This window comes from Pinus tabuliformis, chromosome 4_1 (assembly GCF_031772625.1).
Source record: "Pinus tabuliformis cultivar Carrire ecotype Pingquan chromosome 4_1, CPIR1, whole genome shotgun sequence".
NCBI classification, from domain to species: Eukaryota; Viridiplantae; Streptophyta; class Pinopsida; order Pinales; family Pinaceae; genus Pinus; species Pinus tabuliformis.
In genome coordinates this window covers 94,656,238-94,678,231 of record NC_142303.1, presented here as the reverse complement: position 1 = coordinate 94,678,231, position 21,994 = coordinate 94,656,238, and the positions used below count along the sequence as shown (strand labels likewise).

The window sequence follows — 21,994 nt, the reverse complement described above, 5'->3', positions numbered from 1 at the left end:
GGTTCGAAAGGCCAGTTCCTCTCCACTGAATCACTGCCATGTGATAATGCTTATGGACCCGATATGGATACTAGCCACATTTAACAAGATTTCAAGTCCGGATTCCAATTTCGAACTAAGTTTTTCACTGTTTCTTAGTGTAAACCAGAATTTAGCTTGCGGGGCTAAACGACACATAAAATGGAAATAGAGCATGCTGATATGAAGGAAACACATTCAAATTGACTTCAATCAAATTATTAACTGGAAAACCATTCCAAACCACTATTGTAAAGACTTAAAAGAAAAACGTTGCGTGAAGACAAAGATACACATAAATTCAAGATTTAACTGATAAACAGATTTTCAGATGCACAGAAAGGTTTTCAGAGATCACAATGCCTCTGGGAACAACCAATACATAGAGATATCTTCCTCTTTTCTTAAGAAATATGAGATAAAACCACTCAGTCCAAATCCCTTTACAATAACATAAAAGTTACATATATACTGGTTCGTTTTAACAACCAAATCCTAAAACAGAGGCTAAAATTTATTACTACTATCTGTTCTGCGAGGTATTTCTCCCCTAGTGAAGGAGCTCATTTGTGAGACAAATTCAAATTCAAAAGTAGATATTTTGGTTATGGATAGTCATAATTTTGGTGCAGTCAAGGGGATGTTTATTGTCAACGTGAGTTACTATTGCATGAACAATGTCAAATGTCCTATAACCATTGTGAAAATGGCTCCAAAATTACTAAAGTGTGGTGATTTAATATGGGAAGTTATTTTAGCATGTTTTCCACACATGATGCTTTAGGAAGGATAAGGGAAATGAAGATACAAATCCCTGGTTCAATTCATGGTAATATTTTATTGAATTTATATATTGATCTTAAGTAACTCAATATGTAGGTGCAATTATTTTGTTATAATTAGCTACTATAACAATATGTAAGGGTATCCAAGATGAAGATAGATATTCCCAATGTGTGAGTGATTGTAGAAGAAAATGTTATTCTTGTTATATATGTCATTATCCCTTGTTTATGTAATGTTGCAATGTTTTGTGATGTAAACATCATTCCTAGGTCTTTTCTGCAAAGAAGTGTTGTATGAAAAAAATGAGTTCTAGCCATATGTTCTTGCTTTGTGAACTATTCGTTGAAAGTTTCACTACGAATCCTCATTGGCATGGGCAAAGAATCTAAGGATGAGATTGATACATATCATATCTGGACTACCTTCCTAGATAATTAGCAAGTATAGTGGATGACATCCATGTATCTTGTTAGATGGAAGTATGTACATAGGATGACTAGCTAATGAGTCTTCATGGTAAAATTGATGTTAAACCCTAGAGTACGATAGGTTCCAAATTAATTTGAGGTTTCAATGGTATGATTAATTTCCATCTGGTACATGACAACAATTCTTCAAATGAAGGGAGGAGCATGAACATCTATTGAGGTAGAAGTGAGTTACATTCTTCTAGCTTGAGAAAACTAAGTGATGAATGGAGGTTGATTTTTTGGAGTCGAATGATGAAATTGGAGCAAGAAGGATAGAGAGGTCGTAGATACAACAAAGAGATATTTGGAGTTCGGTACAAGGAAAACATATGACAGTTCCTATGGAAGATTTATGGTAGATGATGATATTGGTTGTGGTAGTAGAAAAGGTTAAATGGTGGTGAACAAACTAAGGTAAGATTGTGTGGTGTGTCGAATAATAACAAACCCATGACCATATTATAATTTGAATCACCTTGTGTTTTTAAGCAAGTCTATGTGTCATGCTTTGATTTGATGTAATGGTCCTTGAAATTTATGTATCTGGTATCTCCATGAGTGGAGCTTTTCATACCTGAGTCAATGTTGATGCAAGTCTAATGAGGCATGTGTACCCCCATGTATTTTTTTGTAATCTAAAACCACTTTGTATTCCAAGTTTGTGCTAAACTAGAAACCACATTATGAAGGAAATTTATGATCAACATGAAATAGTTGATGTGTTGTTTGTTGTAAGAAGAAACCATGTGAGAATGTGATGAAGAAATGCAAGTTTGTGAGAGATAGGGAACATATGGAAAATGAATCTTGTAGAGTATTTTTGTTCCTTGGGAGTATAATGTAGGAACATCAAAAGCATGGTTGAGGGTAAGGCAAGAAATCCTAGGCCATGGTTGAGGTCAAACCAAGAAAACCCAGAGTGTGGTTATGGGTAGCTAAGAGAACCTAACACGATGATGAGGGTGATGTAGGGGAAGTTAAAGGTATAAGTACATGTATGAATATATGTGATGGAATGATGGTTAAATGAAGCACGTACATGAGGGGAATCCCTATAGACTGACAAATGTAGTGGTTGGTCACCCATTCATTCTGGTGAATAGTTGTTCCTTTTTATGGGTGTCAACATATTAATAATGTTTGTAAATGCCAAGTTGGACTATAAATAGACTTCATTGATCAAGAGGTCCTTCAGTTGATAGTGGATCATGTGTTGTAAAGAAGAAAATGTTGGTGAAGTTGTCAGCTGATTGAGCTTAGGAGAAGTAGTCATTTGTTGGCATTATGACACAGGTGTTGTCGTTGATGGCAACTCACTCAGTTGACAGATCACAATTCAGGCTCTCAGAATGAAGGAAAAGGAGATATACGCAGGTTCCACTTAACCAAGCCACGTATACACGCAGGATTTCCGACGCAAAGGAGCGTATGCGTATACACGCACTTCAATGCACAGAAAAGTGCGTATAGTTTGGAAAACTTGGTTTTTGGTCCTTGGTATTTGGACCTATGGTTTTGGACCATGGTATCTCGTCTAAAGAGTTGAACCCAGGTATTTTGGACCCAGGTTTTGGTTCTAAGTGGTTTTGGACCATGGTATTGAGTAAGGCCTAAGACTATAAAAGGGGAAGGAGATCATTAGGAAAAGGCACTCAAGTATTGGATATATTATGAAGAACAAGATCTAGAATATTGGTCATTGGGTTATGGTGCATAGCTGAATCTGAATCAAAGAGGAACCTGAGCACTAGGATAAGGATTATTTCTATTGATGGGTCAAGATCTTAAGGCTTGAAGAGAAGTATCTTTGTGAGATTTTGATCTATTATATTTGGCGCATGAATTGATCTATAAATCTGATGATCTGGGTATAACTGATATCTAAATAATTGAAAAGGGTAAATTATCTTTTATAGATCTGTACGCAGGTTCAGCATATCAAAGGCATGTATACACACTGGTTAGATAATTGAAAATGGCGTATATGCATGTTTGCCTTAATATATCAGTGTATTCACACAGGTTCTATAGATTAAAGTAGCATACGTCTCATAAAATATGTTTTAGCTACTTCTGTTTATTGCTGCAGTGTTCTGGGTTCAGGATTGGTTTCTAGTTACTGTTACTGTATTCTGGTTACAGCTTCAGAGAAGTTATTATTTGATTCAGTTTTGGTTGGTGCAGAGGAGATTGGTTGATACAGATATATTTAATGTTTCATTAATGTTATTGATGGATCTAGTCTGAAAATTTATGAAACGTGGTCCCTGGAAGAAAAGAGAAGGTTGTAGCCTTCTATATGTTAGCACCTACGTACTAGTACATCAGCTAGTACAAGAGCTAAGGGAGTTGTAGCTCCCTTCCAAGAGAAGCTGGAAAATGAGAGAAGGTTGTAGCCTTCTGCAGGTAGAAGCCTGCGTACTGGTATAAGACTGCACCAGTACTGAAATATTGTAACAAGAAGTTTATTATTAAAAGAACATAGAGACGAATTGCAGTTGGTGGTTTTCACCCACATTGGGTTTCCACCTTATATCTTGTGTTCATGTCTGTAATTGCATGTACTGTTTACTGCACTTGATTACTATTTTTATGGTTTTGATACACAGATTAAGATCAGCTAACTAAATTAGAAGCCTGCAAGATATACGTGGATTTCTCTAAACACAGTTGCGTATATATGCAGGTTTAATTAACAGAAGTAGTGTATATCAATTGGTTTAATGGAAATGAAAAATTGTTAAATTGCTAATACTGATTCACTCCCCCCTCAGTATTATTTCCAACAATTGGTAACAGAGCAGGTCCTTAAGAAGAAGCTTGATCGCTTGAAGGAATATCTATCATCATGGGCAACTATGAAAAGTAAGCATCTATCAGGCCACCAATCTTTGATGGGAGAAACTTCGTCTATTGGAAGGTAAGAATCACAACTTATCTTCAATCTCTTGGTAGAGAAGTTTGGGATATCGTGGAAGGAGGATACACATTTCCATCAGCAACTCCTACATATATGACTGGTAAGAAGCAGTATGAAACAAATGCAAAGGCTATCAATACTCTATTAGGGAGTCTATCTCAATCAAAATTCATCAAGGTTATGTAGCTCAAAACCACCAAATAAATATGAGACAAGATCATTCTGAGCTATGAAGGAGACGATCAGGTAAAACGTGCAAAACTACAATCTCTCAGAATTCAATATGAAACTTTCAGAATGCACAATGATGAAAGTGTGGCTAATTATTTCTTACGTATAGATGAGCTTGTTAATCGCATGAAAAACTTGGGTGAAGAGATAAAAAAAAGTTACTTTGGTTGAAAATGTTCTAAGATCTTTGTCTTCTAAGTTTGAATCAAAATTTTCTGCCATAGAAGAAAAGCAGAATCTTTAGAGTATTACCATGTCACAGCTGCACAGAATCCTAACAGCTTTCGAAATGAGAAAAGGGGGTCCATCAGACATGAAATAAGTCGCATTAAAAGCTTCAAGAAAAGGAGAATACAATGAGTCAGGGCATACGTCAAAAGGAGAGGAAGAATCAAACTTTGTCAAGAACCTTCAACAGGGTTCTGGAAGATTCAGAGGTAAGCTACCTTTCAAATGCTTTGCTTGTGGAAGAGTCGGTCATTATGCAGCCAAATGTCCTCATAAAGACAAGCTTGATAAAGGTAAGGAACTAGTTAAATGGAATAGAAAACAGAATGTAAGTAAGAAGAGTTATTAAACACATGAAGACAGCGATGGATTATCAAATAGTGATGAAGATGAACATGGTAATGATTATAGACTTTTGATGGCTTTCGAAGATGATGATTTCTTGGATGCTATAGATGAAGATGATCTCTATGAAGAAATTTCTAAACTTAAAATCTGTTTAGAAGAAAAGAGTATGATTATAGATATTCTGACGTTCCAACTTGCTGAAAGGGAAAAACACAATGAAAAGTTAGAATGTGAAATTGTGGGACTTAGAAAAGATATTGAGAAAACAAAAGCTCTTAATCTTAGATTTGCTAAAGGATCTGAAACTTTAGATGGGATTATCAAAGTGCAACGTTCTCCTCTAATAAAGACAAGTCTTGGATATACTGAAGAAGCATCTCAAGCACAGAAGCCATGCACCTCCAAAAGTTATCTTGATGTAGCAAGGAGAAGTGAACAGGTTGACAATCATCAGTAGAGGCATAAAACAGATCACCAGGTAAATCGGGGTCAATCTACTTCAAGGATGAACAGAAGCTACAACCAACCGCAGGTAAATCATTCTCAATTTTCATCAAGAATGAATGAAAATGGAAACTACAATCACCTGGTCAGTAGATTTGATAATCGAAGGAATTTCTTTAATGGCCAATGTTTCTCATGTCATAACTTTGGACACAAAGTTTCTCAATGTGTTGCCTACAAGACCATCATGACTAGAGAAGCACGAAATCAAAGGAGTGTGACTGGGATAATGAAGAGGACCTACAATAACTTTTATGCTCTTGAAAATGAAATAGAATGCTCTATTTGTAACAACTTCAGTCATAAAGAGTTTGAATTCAGGAGTAAGGTTCGACAAACATCTCAGAAGGAGCAAGCGTCATTGGGTCCCAAAACATGGATAAAGAAAGAACCGCAAACAGAAAGATGTGGTATAGACTTATATGCGGAAGGACAGGAAAATCAGTGGTACATCGATAGTGGATGCTCGAAACATATGATAGGTGATAAAGAAAAGCTTCAGTCATATAGTGCCTTAGAAAAGGAAAGGAAGTTCTCATTTGGAAATGACACCCCTGCACTCATAAAAGGTAAAGGCTCTGTTCTTTTAAAAGAAAAGGTCAAAGCTGGAAATGTTATGTATGTTTATGGCTTAAAGCATAATCTATTGAGTGTTAGTCAAATGTGTGATCAAAGAAATGAGGTAGTATTTCGATCAAATGGATGTATTATTCGTGAGCTTGATACAAGAGAAAGAGTGATCAAAGGCATAAGAACTCCAAATAATTTATACATACTCAAGGGAGGATAGCAACAATGTTATCTAAGAAAAAATGATGAACATTGACTATGGCACAGAAGATTGGGGCATCTAAGCTTCCCTCAAATAAGGAAAGAATACAAATATCAGGTTGTTCGCGATCTTCCTGACATCAGAATTCCAGACAATACAATATGAAAATCATGTTAGTTTGGTAAGAAAACCAGAACACATTTCCCTGAGAAGGAAGGATCAACTAGTAAGCCACTTGAACTTGTCCATACTGATTTATGTGGTCCATCAAGGAAAAAGTCACCTCATGGAGAAGAATACTTTATATTGTTCGTTGACGACTTTTCCAGGATGTGTTGGATAGGACTTTTGAAGCATAAAGACAAAGCTTTCGAAAAGTTCAAATTTCAAAGCCTTGGTTGAAAATGAATCAGATTGCAAAATCAAATGCCTCAGGTCTGATCGAGGAGGGGAATTTACCTTGAATGAATTTTTTGACTTTTGTGAAGAACATGGAATAAGAAGGGAATTCTCTACTACAAGGACTCCTCAGCAAAATGGAGTGGTAGAAAGGATGAACAGAATGGTTCAACAAATGGCTCATGTTATGCTTGATGAATCTAGAACTCCTGCAACCTTCTGGGGTGAAGTTGCATTTGCTGCCGTTACTATTCTCAACAAAACAAACATCCGAGTAAACAGCACTCAAACTCCTCATGAACTTTGGTATGGTAAGACTCCTACTATAAAATACTTCAAAGTATTTGGAAGCAAATGTTACATCAAAGCGACTGATGAAAAGCTTGGCAAGTTTGAACCTAGAGTAGATGAAGGCATTCTCCTTGGTTACTCTTCTCGAAGTAAAGGATATAAATGTTACAATAAAAGACTTGGAAAAATTGTTGAAAGTATTGATGTGGTGGTTGATGAAGTAGAAAACAATACAAAGAAGATAAAAACCGAAGATTTTGAAGATGATGAGGACTATCCTTCAACATTAGATCAAACTAATGCTGAAGAAGAAACTTATGAGGCACCAGAAGAACAGATAAGGGTAGAAGAAAAGACTCCATCCAGGTACATCCAGAAGGATCATCCAAGGACTCAAATTTTGGGGCAGAAAGAGGTAGGTGTACAAACAAGAAGAACTATTACAGAAGCTTCAAGCTATCTAGCATTGCCCTCCTCCATCGAACCACGAAATATAAGAAAAGCATGTAAAGATGAACACTGAGTCAAGGCCATGAATGAAGAACTTGAGTAGATTGAAAAGAATAACACTTGGGAATTGGTTCCTAGACCTAATGATAAGAATGTCATAGGGACCAAATGGATATTCAAAAACAAGCTAAATGAAAATGGAGATGTTATTAGAAACAAGGTCAGACTTGTTTATAAAGGGTATGCTCAACAAGAAGGTATAGACTTCGAAGAAACTTTTGCACTGGTTGCTAGACTTGAAGCCATAAGAATGTTTCTTGCTCTTTCTAGCTTTCAAAAGTTCAAAGTATATCAAATGGATGTCAAATCTGCCTTTCTAAATGGAGTCGTATAAGAAGAAGTGTATATTGAACAACCAAATGGATTTATCCTTGGAAATGATCCAAAACTTGTATGCAGACTCAAAAAGGCTCTCTATGGCCTTAAACAGGCTCCAAGGGCTTAGTATTATCGTCTGGACAAATACCTCCATCAACAAGGTTTTTCATAAGGATCAGCAGATAGTAATCTATATATAAAAATTGACAATGATAAATTGCTAATACTTGTTGTGTATGTTGATGATATCATCTTTGGTAGCAATGAAGAAACCATGAGTCAAAACTTTGCTTTGGTGATGCAGAAATAATTTGAAATGTCCCTTCTTGGTGAGCTCACATATTTTCTTGGTTTACAAGTCCAACAAAACAAGGACAGTATCTTTCTATCACAAACCAAGTACCTCAAGCAAATTTTGAAGAAATATGGCATGGAGGATTCGAAACCAGTATGTACCCCTATGGTAATAAGATGCAGCCTCAGCACAAATGATGAATCAACAGCAGTACATCAACCAACCTATAGATCCATGATTGGTAGTCTGCTCTATCTAACAGGTACCCAACCAGACATCATGCATGCAGTGGGAATCGTTGGAAGATTTCAAGAAAATCCAAAGGTAGCACACCTTCAGGAAGTTAAAAGAATTTTCAAATACCTTCAAGGAACTCAAAACTATGGCTTATGGTATCCTAGAGATACAAATCTCACACTTCATGCAAGATTGGGCAGGAAGCGTGGATGACAGAAAAAGCACTAGTGGTGGTGCAATCTTTATGGGTTCCAAATTAGTATCCTGGTTAAGCAAGAAACAAAGTTCAATTGCATTATCTACAGCTGAAGTAGAATATGTGGCTGCTGCATCTTGCTGCACACAACTCCTTTGGATGATGCAAACATTGCAAGACATTCAAATCACTTGTACTCCACCTATCTCCATTTTATGTGATAATACAAGTGCCATCAGTATTTCAAAGAATCTAGTCATGCATTCAAAGACCAAGCACATACCTATCAAATATCATTTTCTTCGGCAACAAATGCTTGAACAAAGGTCAAATTGGAGTATGTTCCCTCCAAGGAATGGGTTGTTGATATATTCACCAAACCACTGCCCAGGGAGACATTTGAATACCTCAGACAGAAGCTAGGAGTAGTTGATGCATCATCTTGTTGTTGACACTTATCTGTTCAGAGAACAGTAGTTGTATGAGAGTTTCATGAATAGGATCCGCATACATACGCTGGTTTCTGTGGATACAAACCCGTATATGTTGGTTTGAAGGCAAACAGTGGGCCAGACTCACGATGAAAAGAGTCTGATATGGGTCTGACAGAGACCATCTGGCATAGGCTCAGGCGGAGCATATACTTCTAATAATGCATTGTTCGCATTATCCTAGAAGATATTGGTTCAATTTCACAACTGTTTTTGTTTCAGGTGGAACAGGTGCAGAGGGAGATCATGGTTGTTGGTCTGGATGATGATTGATAGATGTTGTTGATGATAGTTGTTGATGACTATCATATTCTTGTTTTAGATATTTTGTCTCTATGTCATGTATTTCTTTTAGTATCAAGGTCATGTAACGACCTATTTTGTTTCGCCACCATGCCTGCGATGGATGATGTAATATTCTTGTTTTATCTTGTATAAATTCTTGGTATATCCCCACTTGGTTGGGATATGGATGTATGTATGAATCCTTGGTGATAGGAAGGTCTTTTAGAACATCTTTTTGCAGACCTTGCTTATAGTTAGGGGGAGCATGGACAACACTCTTCAGCAGATCAGAGATTTCAGCATGTACTCAGGGGGAGCATAGCCCTTTGCCCTTGATGACAAAGGGGGAGAGTGACAGTGACTTGGGGTTGCCATCAAGTCCAAAGGGGGATATTTTTGGAATTATGACACAGGTTTGGCACTATGACACGGGTGTCGTCCTTGATGGCAACTCACTCAGTTGACAGATCACAATCCAGGCTCTCAGAATGAAGGAAAAAGAGATATATGCAGTTTCCACTTAACCAAGCCGCGTATACATGCAGGATCGTCGATCCAAAGGAGCGTATGCATATGCATGCACTTACATGCATAGAAAAGCGCGTATAGTTTGGAAAACTTGGTTTTTGGTCCTTGGTATTTGAACCTATGGTTTTGGACCATGGTATCTCGTCTGAAGAGTTGAACCCAGGTATTTTGGACCCAGGTTTTGGTTCTAAGTGGTTTTGGACCATGGTATTGAGTAAGGCCTAAGACTATAAAAGGGGAAGGATATCATTAGGCAAAGGCACTCAAGTATTGGATATCTTATGAAGAACAAGATCTAGAATACTGGTCATTGGGTTATGATGCATACCTGAATCTGAATCAAAGAGGAACCTGAGCTCTAGGAGAAGGATGAATTCTATTGATGGGTCAAGATCTTAAGGATTGAAGAGAAGTATCTTTGTGAGATTTTGATCTGTTATATTTGGTGCATGAATTGATCTATAAATCTGATGATCTGGTGTAACTGGTATCTAAATAATTGAAAAGGGTAAATTATATTTTATAGATCTATACACAGGTTCAGCATATCAAAGGCGCGTATACACGCTGGTTAGATAATTGAAAACGGCGTATACGCAAATTTGCCTTAATATATCAGTGTATGCATGCAGGTTCTACAGATTAAAGTAGGGTACATCTCATAAAATATGTTCTAGCTACCTCTGTTTATTGCTGTAGTGTTTTGGGTTCAGGATTGGTTTATGGTTACTGTTACTGTATTTTGGTTACAGATTTAGAGAAGTGATTGTTTGATTCAATTTTGGTTGGTGCAAAGGATATTGGTTGATACAGATATATTTGATGTTTGATTGATGTTATTGATGGATCCAGTCTGAAAATTCATGAAACGTGGTTCCTGGAATAAAAGAGAATGTTGTAGCCTTCTGTAGGTTATCACCTACGTACTAGTACATCATCTAGTACAAGAGCTAAGGGGGTTGTAGCTCCCTTCTAGGAGAAGCTAGAAAACGAGAGAAGGTTGTAGCCTTCTATAGGTAGAAGCCTGTGTATTGGTATAAGATTGCACCAGTACAGAAATATTGTAAAAAGAAGTTTCTTATTAAAAGAACATAGAGACGAATTGTAGCAGGTGGTTTTCACCCACATTGGGTTTCCACCATATATCTTGTGTTCATGTGTGTGATTTCCTATGCTGTTTACTGCACTTGATTACCATTTTTATGGTTTTGATACACAGATTAAGATCAGCTAACTAAATTAGAAGCCTGCAAGATATACGTGGGTTTCTCTAAACACAGTTGCGTATATACGTAGGTTTAATTAATAGAAGTAGCACATATCAATTTGTTTATGGAAATGAAAAATTGTTAAATTGATAATACTAATTCACCCCCCCACCCCCACCACCCTGCCCCCCCCACGTACCTCTCAGTATTATTTCCAACATCATTAACGGGGATTGTTAGAGTATGTAACTCCTACTTGTTTTAGGTATGATCATAGGGTGAAGAAGGATCTCGTTCCAAGTCTTTAGGGAGTTGGTTAGATCTAGTTGGCTTGAGAGATATTTTCTCAACTAGATGCTTCCTACATTGATGTAAGGTTGATATATGTTCTCAACTAATTGATTGTGTGATCAAGTTAATTTCTCTATCTTGATATATCATACATGTAACAATATTAGATGTGAATTAATAGAGTGTGCTTATGCATTTCTAAATAGAAGAAAAAACTAAGAGAAAATTGGAAGAATGTAAAGGACAAAATATAAATTTATGTAAGTAAGAATAAAAAAATAGAAAAAAACATAAAGATAATGAAATGGATGTGGGAACTTAGAAAAATAGGGTTTAGGAAAATAAAATATAATAACATAGCAAAAAAATATAATAAATATAGATTTTATTATAAGAAGGTGAAATTAAAAAGAAATAATTTTAGACTATTTTTTTTTGGCTTCACTTAAAAGAAAACAAACTCTCCACCAAAATAATAAGACTTACATGTCGTTGTTGAATATCGAAAATTGTCACTATACATAAATGAAGATGTTCAAATATTGAAGTAATTGTTTAAGTAAATGAGGATAGCTAGGTACATATCTAAATATGGAATTAATACCTGAGAGCAAAATTTAGTAAGAGACTAGCTCTATGGCTATAAAAATAGAAATATAAATAGAGATAGATATAGAAATTGAAATTGAAACTAAAATTGATAGGTACATTAAAATTAATGTATTGATTTCATTTTGACGCAGTAGCTATGGGTTGCAACTCACTAGCAGTTACAACACACCGTGCTCTACTCACAGAGTACACAACAAAACTCACATTTGAAACAGAGAGTAAAATCAAGTACAGAAAAGTAATTCAACACACAAAACAAAGGATTTAGTACCTGTTTATTAAACATTGAACAGAATTAAAAACTCTTGCTACTACAACAACGAAATATAAGATATCAAACAATGATTACAGCGATGGACACCTGGAACGCTGCTACTAGGTTTGCAATAACACAAATTTTCAATATACAAAACAAAGGATTTAGTACCTATTTATTAAACATTGAACAGAATTAAAAACTCTTGCTACTACAACAACGAAATATAAGATAACAAACAATGATTACAGCGCTGGACACTTGGAACGCTGCTACTAGGTTTGCAATAACACGAATTCATTCAACCCAACTCGTTCTTGCTTCTGTGCATAGTCCCAATAGTCAAAACTTTGAATGCTACTTCCACCATCCACAAACCAACCCTTCTTACATCATAAACTGATCTCTTTAACCTTCCTTCGATCCATTGAATCGATTCAACTGCTCTTGGACAGTTATGAACTCTTCCAAGACTCGATTGCCAAAACCATCCCTGAACTATCACAACCACTTCACCGCCACCTCATGACCTTGCCATTTCGGCTTCAACCATGAGTGTTCATTCTTTCACTTGAGCACACAATTCTGACACGGCCTAATCACATGACAACTGGAGGATATCACTGTGTGCGATGACAATGATGAAGTGGAGTTCCAGTGTGTATTTCAACATATGTCACAACGGTGTCAAATGACAAAAACACAATAGCAGAAACACCCGAGAGATGCAATAACATGACAACATTTAAACCAATGTTACAATAGATGTTTCAGCTTGTTATAAAATGAAATACATGTGACAATGATAACAGGAAAATGGAGTTTCAACCCTACTTATTGAACTCTAACTACATTTGTAGAAATTCAAATCTTCTTGGGTGATGAGGATTGCCTGAAATTCAAATCTTCTTATGTGATGCTGATTGGTACATCATTCCCAACCCAGAATGTGGGAGACGATTCTGCCAAAGCAACATTCAGTTGCCAGTTGGTATCAACTTCTCATTCCAATAGAATGAGGATCTGAGAACACGCCTCTCAATAGGTTTTCAAATAACATGGTATGCCGACACGAAGAGAAACCGAAGCTGTGGCAACTATAAGACCAATGGCGAGAGTTGTGGTTATAACATTTCAGAACCAACTAAAACATTTATTTTCTATTGTCCCGATGGCACCTCGCATACAAAGAGATGCCCCACCAATAGTATTAGTACTTTTCCTGAACCCCTTCTCCCAATTCAATTACCACAATCTGTAAAGATGTATTAAATGTTCCTTCCATTCTGGACTCTTGAACCCATAGATATATGTGCTTGTGTTTCCAAATATTGTTCATTATGTCTGCAAAAACTATGGATTGTTACTTTTACTCATAATAGTTGTTATGGCCGCGTTGCAGGTCATAAAAGCAGGCTTGCCATTGTAATAGGTAGCTATGATTTCTTCCCATTGTGAACTTGTATCTTGTAATTTCCACTATTCTCACCCAGCTTAATCAACATCACATTCATATAGATCTCTGTATTTCACTACAGGTTGCATCATTGGAGGAGTTGCGCTGGCAACAATAGCAGTGCTGTTCTTAATGTTTTATGCCAAGAAGAGAAGCCCTACTCCTGGTACCTCTACTTCAAGGGTGGAGAAATTCCTAAAGGAAAATTCTTATGAAATGCCAATGCTAGCCAGATATTCACACTATCACCTCAAGAAGATCACAAACAACTTTGCAGAAAAGTTGGGAGAAGGAGGGTTTGGTGTGGTCTATAAAGGAATGCTTGGGAACGACGCTCTAGTGGTTGTTAAGCTTCTTGATAGGCATAGGCATACCAAGACCCAATTCATGAATGAGGTTGCCACCATTGGACGGGTCCATCACGTCAATCTGGCTCGTCTGTTGGGGTACTGTTTTGAAAACCCTATAAGCACACTCATATATGAATGTTGAAATATTAATAATTTCAATTGTGCATATTAATTCCAGAAACCAGACAGTTTTATATCGCACCACCTTCACGCATCAGTGGTATTTTTCAGGAGGGCTCCGAACACACTGACCAGCTGCCACGCATCTGAGCTGACTTTTCAAAACCACCCATTCCCCGGACGGTAAAGTTCAGCAAGGAAGGGCCTCCCGATATCGCCATCAACTGTCTGATTAAATCAACGGACCTGCATCATTTAAACTTGCATGGAGTAAATTTTTGGTTGACCACTAGGTTTGTCAGTAAAAGGACGAGAAATTAATTTTTCACCATGCTGAAGTAATAAATGAATTTATTACGATAGGTAAGTTTTTGTAAAGTCTTTAAGTGTTTTATTCACGGGAGGTATGGGCATAGATAAAGTCTTTAATTTTAATGTTTTTTTTGCACGGATGTAATTCTTGTTTTACGGGACAAGAAAAGGTAAAAATCATAAGTTTTTGTTTTGTTGTTTTAACATATGCAATGTAATTTTTTTTTGGTTCATAGTATAAGCAATGTAATGTGAAGCAAACAAAAGAAGAAGAACATAGGAGTGTGTGAGGTAGCTTGAGAGGCGTAGTAGCGCGAGATAAAATTTTGTTGGAAGATTGAAATGTATTGCAATGAAGTGAAGTGCACAACACTTTGAATGTTTTCTTTTGGTTGAAATGTAATGTAAGGAATTACATTTACAACAGTAAATGTAAGAAATGTTTTATCTACAGCAGTGTGTTTATTTTTAAGAAACAGAGTATTACTCTCTGTTGCAGAGACAGAGTAAATTTCTTTATCAGAGATGGTGTAATGCCTCTGTGTGAGGAAGAAGTTTGTTTTAGGCATTTTATTAATGAATACAAGTTTTATTTGTATGAGGAAAACTTTATCTGCTCAGAAATTTTTTTTTATGCTTCCCTGTGTTAAGATCCTGAGAAACAGAGCATCATTCTCTGTTCAGTCTTTTGTTTGAAATTACCAGAAATTTCCATCATGGTATCAAAGCTTGTCCAGGCTCTTTGAAGGTGTCAAAGAAGCTGAAGGAAGGATTCTTGCTGTAGCAGCTTCTCCAGCAGAGTGAAGACTCAGAGAAAAAGGATCCAGGTATTTCTCAAAGTTTTTTTATGTGCTGCTGTTGAAGACAGTCAGTGATTTTTAAATACACAGTCAAATATTTGAAGCATAGCTTAGAGTGCAAGAATGGCTGGCTCTAGCACCAGCACTAGCATGGGTATTTTTAATACTCAGCTCCCATAGTTTAATGGGAAAAACTATGACTATTGGGCAATAACCATGAGAGCCTTGTTTGCCTCACAAGATTTATGGGAACTTGTTGAACATGGGTTTGAAGAACCAGGAGATGAAGATGAGTTTAATAGATTAACTCAGGCAGAGAAAGATCTGTTGAAGAGCAATAAGAAGAAGGATTCAAAAGCCCTCGTATTTTTGTATCAAGCAGTGCATGAGAGTGTGTTTCCAAGGATAGCAGTAGCCAAGACATCCAAAGAAGCATGGCAAACTCTCAAGATAGCCTATCATGGCATGGAGAAAGTGAAGACAGCAAAACTACAGTTGCTGAGGAGAGATTTTGAGAATCTGTGCATGAAGGAGTCAGACAATATTGACTCATTCTTCACACATGTGATTGGTCTGGTCACACAGATAAGGACTCATGGAGAAACTCTTGAAGAAATGAGGACTGTGGAGAAACTATTGAGGGTCCTACCCTCAAAGTTCGATGTGATTGTCACCACCATAGAAGGGACAAAAGATCTCACAAACTTTTCAGTTGATGAACTTCATGCATCACTGATAACACATGAGCAGAGGTTGAGTAGAAATGAAAACTCATCTCTAGAGCAAGCCTTCAAGACCCAGATGTCCTTTGGAAGAGGAAGAGGTCAAGGTAGAGGAAACAAGAGAGGAAGAGGCAGAAGCCAAAACAGAGGTGGAAGAAACAGTCCAGCAAATGCTCAAGGAAGAGGCAGCAATCCAAATCAAAACCAAGGCCAAGGCAGCAGTCAACAAAGTGGACAACATCATGCTCAAGGACAAAGGTATGAAAAATCCAATGTCCAATGTTATTATTGTAAAAAATATGGGCATTATGCCAATGAATGTAGGAAGAAGCAGCATGATATAAATAATAGATCTAGTGCAAATATCACTAGAGAAAATATCAGCCAAGATAATGTGCTTTTAGCTTGTAATATGGTTGAAACAAACAGTGAAGATATATGGTTTCTAGACTCCGGTTGTAGCAACCATATGACAGGAAACATAGCCTTGTTTTCCAAGTTAGATCAGAGTGTGAAGTCACAAGTCACACTTGGGACTGATAGTAAAATTTTTGTTATGGGAAAAGGAGAAGTAAAAATATTTACAAAGAAAGGTGAAAAGAAAACCATAGCAGATGTCTATTATGTTCCTGGAATGAAGTGTAACCTCTTAAGTATTGGACAGCTTGTTCAAAAAGGTTACAATGTTTTCTTTGAGAATGATGTATGCACCATCATGGATAGAGCACCTAGCAAAAGATGTATTGCTGATGTGAAGATGACAAGGAACAGGATGTTCCCTCTTAGAATAAGGACAGATTTGAAAAATAAGGAAGTAATAGCAGCAGTGACACAAGAGGCTTTCCAAAGCGTACCAAAGGATGAAAATTGGTTGTGGCACTTGAGATTTGGACATCTCAATTTTGGAGGTCTTAACCTGTTGAGTAGAAAAGGAATGGTAAGAGGATTACCATTGATAGAGAAACCGGACAGCCTTTGTGAAGGTTGTATCTTGGGGAAACAACATAGAGAAAGTTTTCCATCAGGGAAAAGAATAAGGGCAAAGGCACCCTTAGAGATTGTCCACTCAGATTTATGTGGACCGATGAAAACTCCATCACTAGTAGGCGACCAATATTTTCTAACATTCATTGATGATTTCACCAAAAAGACTTGGGTTTATTTCCTGAAGAATAAAAGTGAAGTGTTTGAAAAATTTCGCAATTTCAAAGCACTTGTAGAAAATCAAAGCGGGCTGCATATCAAAGTTCTAAGAACTGACAGAGGAGGTGAGTATATCTCCAAGGAATTCCTACGGTTTTGTAAAGAAAATGGAATTCATAAGCAATTTATAGCTAGGTACACCCCGCAACAAAATGGAGTTGCTGAAAGGAAGAATAGGACAATCATGGATATGGCGAGGAGCATGTTGAAGGCAAAGCATTTGCCAAATGATTATTGGTCTGAAGCTGTACAATGTGCAGTATATATTTTGAATAGGTGTCCTACAAAAGCAGTGATGAAAAAAGTACCAGAAGAAGCATGGAGTGGGAGAAAGCAAGGAGTCACCCACATGAAAATTTTTGGATGTGTGGCCTATGCACACATTCCAGATCGGCTAAGGAAGAAGTTGGATAGCAAAGGGGAGAAATGTATTTTCATTGGATATAGTGAGGAATCCAAAGCTTACAGGTTGTATATCCCATCTATCAAGAAGTTTTTTGTGAGCAGAGATGTTCAGTTCATTAAGGAGGAAGCTTGGGATGGAAGCATAGAGAAAACAGTGAATGTTAAAAACTGTTTGTCTCATGATGAAGATGATGAGGAGATGGCTGAAATACATCCCCAAATAGCAGCGCCAACACAAGGGCAGCAAGAGACACCCTTGAGGAGAAATGAAAGTGCTTCTTCAAGCACTTGCACACCAAATGAAAGAGGTAAGAAGTTCAGAAATTTAAGTGACATTTATGATGAAGGTATGAACTCTTTATTTGCTTTATATTGTCATGTTGATGACCCTATTCATTTTGAAGATGCAATTAAGGATAGGAAATGGATAGAAGCTATGGATGAGGAGATCAATACCATAGAAAGAAACAAGACATGGGATTTGGTTGAACTACCAAAAGGTAAAGAAGTCATTGGAGTTAAATGGGTCTACAAGACCAAGAGTAATGTTGAAGGCAAAATAGAAAGGCACAAGACAAGACTTGTTGTCAAGGGATACAAGCAGCAGTATGGGAGAGACTATGAGGAAACTTTCGCACCGGTTGCAAGAATGGAAACCGTGAGAGCAGTGCTGTCCATAGCAGCACAAAACAAGTGGAAATTTTACCAAATGGACGTGAAGTCAGCATTCCTAAATGGAGTATTAATGGAAGAGGTTTACATTGAACAACCTCCAGGCTATGAAAAGAAAGGCCAAGAGCAAAAAGTGTGCAGATTGAAGAAAGCTCTTTATGGGCTGAAGCAAGCACCAAGAGCATGGTACAGTAGGATAGATTCCTATCTACTGGAAAATGGATTTGAAAAATGTGAGGGAGAACCCACCGTCTACATCAAAGAAAATGATGGTAAATTACTAATTGTTGTGTTGTATGTTGATGATGTAATTTTCACAGGTAATGATGACTACCTCATTGAAAATTTCAAAGCAGTAATGAAAGAGGAATTTGAAATGACTCACATGGGTTTGCTGAGATACTTCTTAGGAATAGAAGTAGATCAAAATGAAAATGGGATTTTTATCTCACAAGCAAAATATGTTAATGAAGTATTGGAGAGATTTAATATGTAGGACAGCAAGGCAGCAATCACTCCCATAGTGATGGGATTAAAACTCAGCAAAGAGGACAGCAGCAAGGATTTTGATCCTAGCTTGTATAAGAGCGTAGTTGGCAGCCTAATGTATTTGACTGCAACTAGGCCAGATATAATGTTTGTTGTTAGTTTAATTTCCAGATTCATGGAGAGGCCAAAGGAAGCACATTGGCAGGCAACAAAAATAATTCTGAGGTATGTTAAACGTACTACAAGGTTTGGCATTTTATATACTGTCTCAGAATGTTCAGATTTAATTGGATACACTGACAGTGATTGGGCTGGAAGTGTAGATGATTGGAAAAGCACATTGGGTTATGTTTTTCACATGGGTTCGGGAGCCATTTCATGGGCTTCTAAGAAACAGCCTATTGTAGCACTGTCTACAGTAGAGGCAGAATATGTGGCAGCTACAGCAGCAGCATGTCAAGCAGTTTGGATGAGAATAATGTTAGGGAGCTTAGGCCAAGAGCAGGCAAAAGGAACGGTGATTTTTTGTGACAATAGCTCAGCTATTGCATTATCCAAGAATTCAGTGTTTCATAAGAGAACGAAACACATTGACACAAAGTTTCACTACATCAGGGGATTGGTGAACAATGGAGAAATTGTTTTAAAACATTGCAGGACTCAAGAGCAGGTTGCAGACATTCTAACCAAGCCATTGGGACAGAAAAGTTTTGATTTTTTGAGGAAATGTCTGGGTATGACTGATAACCCAGCAGTTGAAATTAAAGGGGAGTGTTAAAATATTAATAATTTCAATTGCGCGTATTAATTCTGGAAACTAGGCAGTTTTATATCGCACCGCCTTCACGCACCAGTGGTATTTTTCAGGAGGGCTCTGAACACACCGACCAGCTGCCACGTGTCTGAGCTGACTTTTCAAAACCACCCATTCCCTGGACGGTAAAGTTCAGCAAGGAAGGGCCTCCCGATATCGCCGTCAACCGTCCGATTAAATCAACGGACCTGCATCATTTGAACTTGCGTGGAGTAAATTTTTGGTTGACCGCTAGGTTTGTCAGTAAAAGGACGAGAAATTAATTTTTCACCATGCTGAAGTAATAAATGAATTTATTACGATAGGTAAGTTTTGGTAAAGTCTTTAAGTGTTTTATTCACGGGAGGTATGGGCATAGATAAAGTCTTTAATTTTAATGTTTTTTTTTGCACGGATGTAATTCTTGTTTTACAGGACAAGAAAAGGTAAAAATCATAAATTTTGTTTTGTTGTTTTAACATATGCAATGTAATTTTTTTTTTGGTTCATAGTATAAGCAATGTAATGTGAAGAAAACAAAATAGGAAGAACGCAGGAGTGTGTGAGGTAGCTTGAGAGGAACGGTAGCGCGAGATAAAAAAATTTGTTGGAAGATTGAAATGTATTGCAATGAAGTGAAGTGCACACCACTTTGAATGTTTTCTTTTGGTTGAAATGTAATGTAAGGAATTACATTTATAGCAGTAAATGTAAGAAATGTTTTATTTACAGCAGTGTGTTAATTTTTAAGAAACAGAGTATTACTCTCTGTTGCAGAGACAGAGTAAATTTATTTTTTGGAGCTGGTGTAATCCCTCTGTGTGAGGAAGAAGTTTGTATCAGGCATTTTATTAATGAATACAAGTTTTATTTGTATGAGGAAAACTCTGTCTGCTCAGAATTTTTTTTTTATGCTTCCCTGTGTTAAGATCCTAAGAAACAGAGCATCATTCTCTGTTCAGTCTTTTGTTTGAAATTACCAGAAATTTCCATCAATGAATACATGCCTAATGGATCTTTGGATAAATTTTTATTTGCCCTGAAAGAGGAGGGACAAGACTTAAGGTGGGAACAATTGTATTCGATTGCTTTGGGTGAGGCCCATGGAATTGCATATTTACACCATGATTGCCAAAAGCGCATCATACACTTCAACATCAAACCTCACAATATATTTTTGGACGCCGACTTCACCCCTAAAATCGCTGATTTCGGTCTCGCAAAATTTTTTGGAAAGGGAGACGATCATATTTCTATGACAACAACGAGAGAGATGCCGGGATATGTTGCACCGGAGTTGTGCCATAATGATGCCAGTCCTGTTACAGATAAATCAGCTGTCTATAGTTTCAGAATTTTGTTGCTAGAGATTGTTGGAGGCAAAAAGAATATTGATGTGCAGGTGAGCCGGTCTATTATACTTTCCTAAATTGGCTTTCAAGTTGATTGAGAGTGGTGAGTTGGGGATGAGGTTGAGAGGAGGAGAAATGGAATGTGCAGATGAGGAGAAGGTGAGAATACTCACAAAAGTTGGTTTGTGCTGCATTCAATATAACTCTGCAGATCGTCCTTGCATGATGAGAGTTGTGCAAATGTTAGAAGGAAATGGAGATGACTTCGCCAATCCTTCATCGCCCTTCAATTCCTTGGCCACACCTCAAAATCCTCTACTGCCATCCACGGTAAATTCTTCTTCAATTTTGATTACTTTATAGATTTATATTTTTTATTGTCTTACTTTTGTAGATTTATATTTTTTATTGTCTTACTTGAACCAGTTTCTAGATTTGCCCCGGTCTCCACACAATACCTTTGTGAATGAGTAGATGACTACCATGAAGTGTTAAGACCTTAACTCGGTGATTGCTCCAAGCGGTGAATCTCTCTTACCGAAGTTTGGGCCATTAGATGTCTAAAAGTATGTTTTGTGCATCATGATCTTCTGTTAGTTGCTCACATCAAGATCAAGATCAGTGAGGCTAATTTACATTTACATTCTATTAGGATAAACATGTTATAACTTATTATTTTAACATTATTATTTTGTTTATAAAAGTATATTTTCCACATCTTCATCTTTTGTCAATTGCTCACATCAACTCCAATCCTAAGGTAAATCTATACTTAAAATGGTATCATTTTAAATGTAACATTATCATTGAATGTTATCACTTTAAATTTAACATTATCATTGTGTGTTGTGTTTAGGTGTACATATTTATTGATATTTTAGGGTATGACCTTGTTTTGGTTAGTAAATTTATTAAATTGTAATAAAGAAAAAAAATGAAAATTCTGAAGTGTTATATTTTTAAATTTATTTCTTTATTGATTTATTTAAAGTGAATTGTGAGTGAATTAGACTCACTAAATTATAATAAAAATAAATAAATTTTAAAATATTGTGTATTTATAGTTAATTTACAAATTAATAATAAAAAATTACAAATACTTATTATAATTTGAATAATATTTATT

General features: G+C 36.7%; 1 protein-coding gene across 1 annotated transcript in view; it reads left to right on the top strand.

The window, feature by feature from the left end:
* The window catches only part of LOC149174376 (LEAF RUST 10 DISEASE-RESISTANCE LOCUS RECEPTOR-LIKE PROTEIN KINASE-like 2.4), a 41,410-nt gene extending 20,465 nt beyond the window's left edge, over positions 1–20,945 (top strand). The window contains exons 4-5 of the mRNA XM_089420832.1: positions 19,952–19,962; positions 20,500–20,945. Coding sequence (XP_089276958.1) covers positions 19,952–19,962; positions 20,500–20,945 — 457 coding nt within the window. The remainder of the gene's footprint in view (positions 1–19,951; positions 19,963–20,499) is intronic.
* The last annotated feature ends 1,049 nt before the right edge of the window (positions 20,946–21,994 follow it).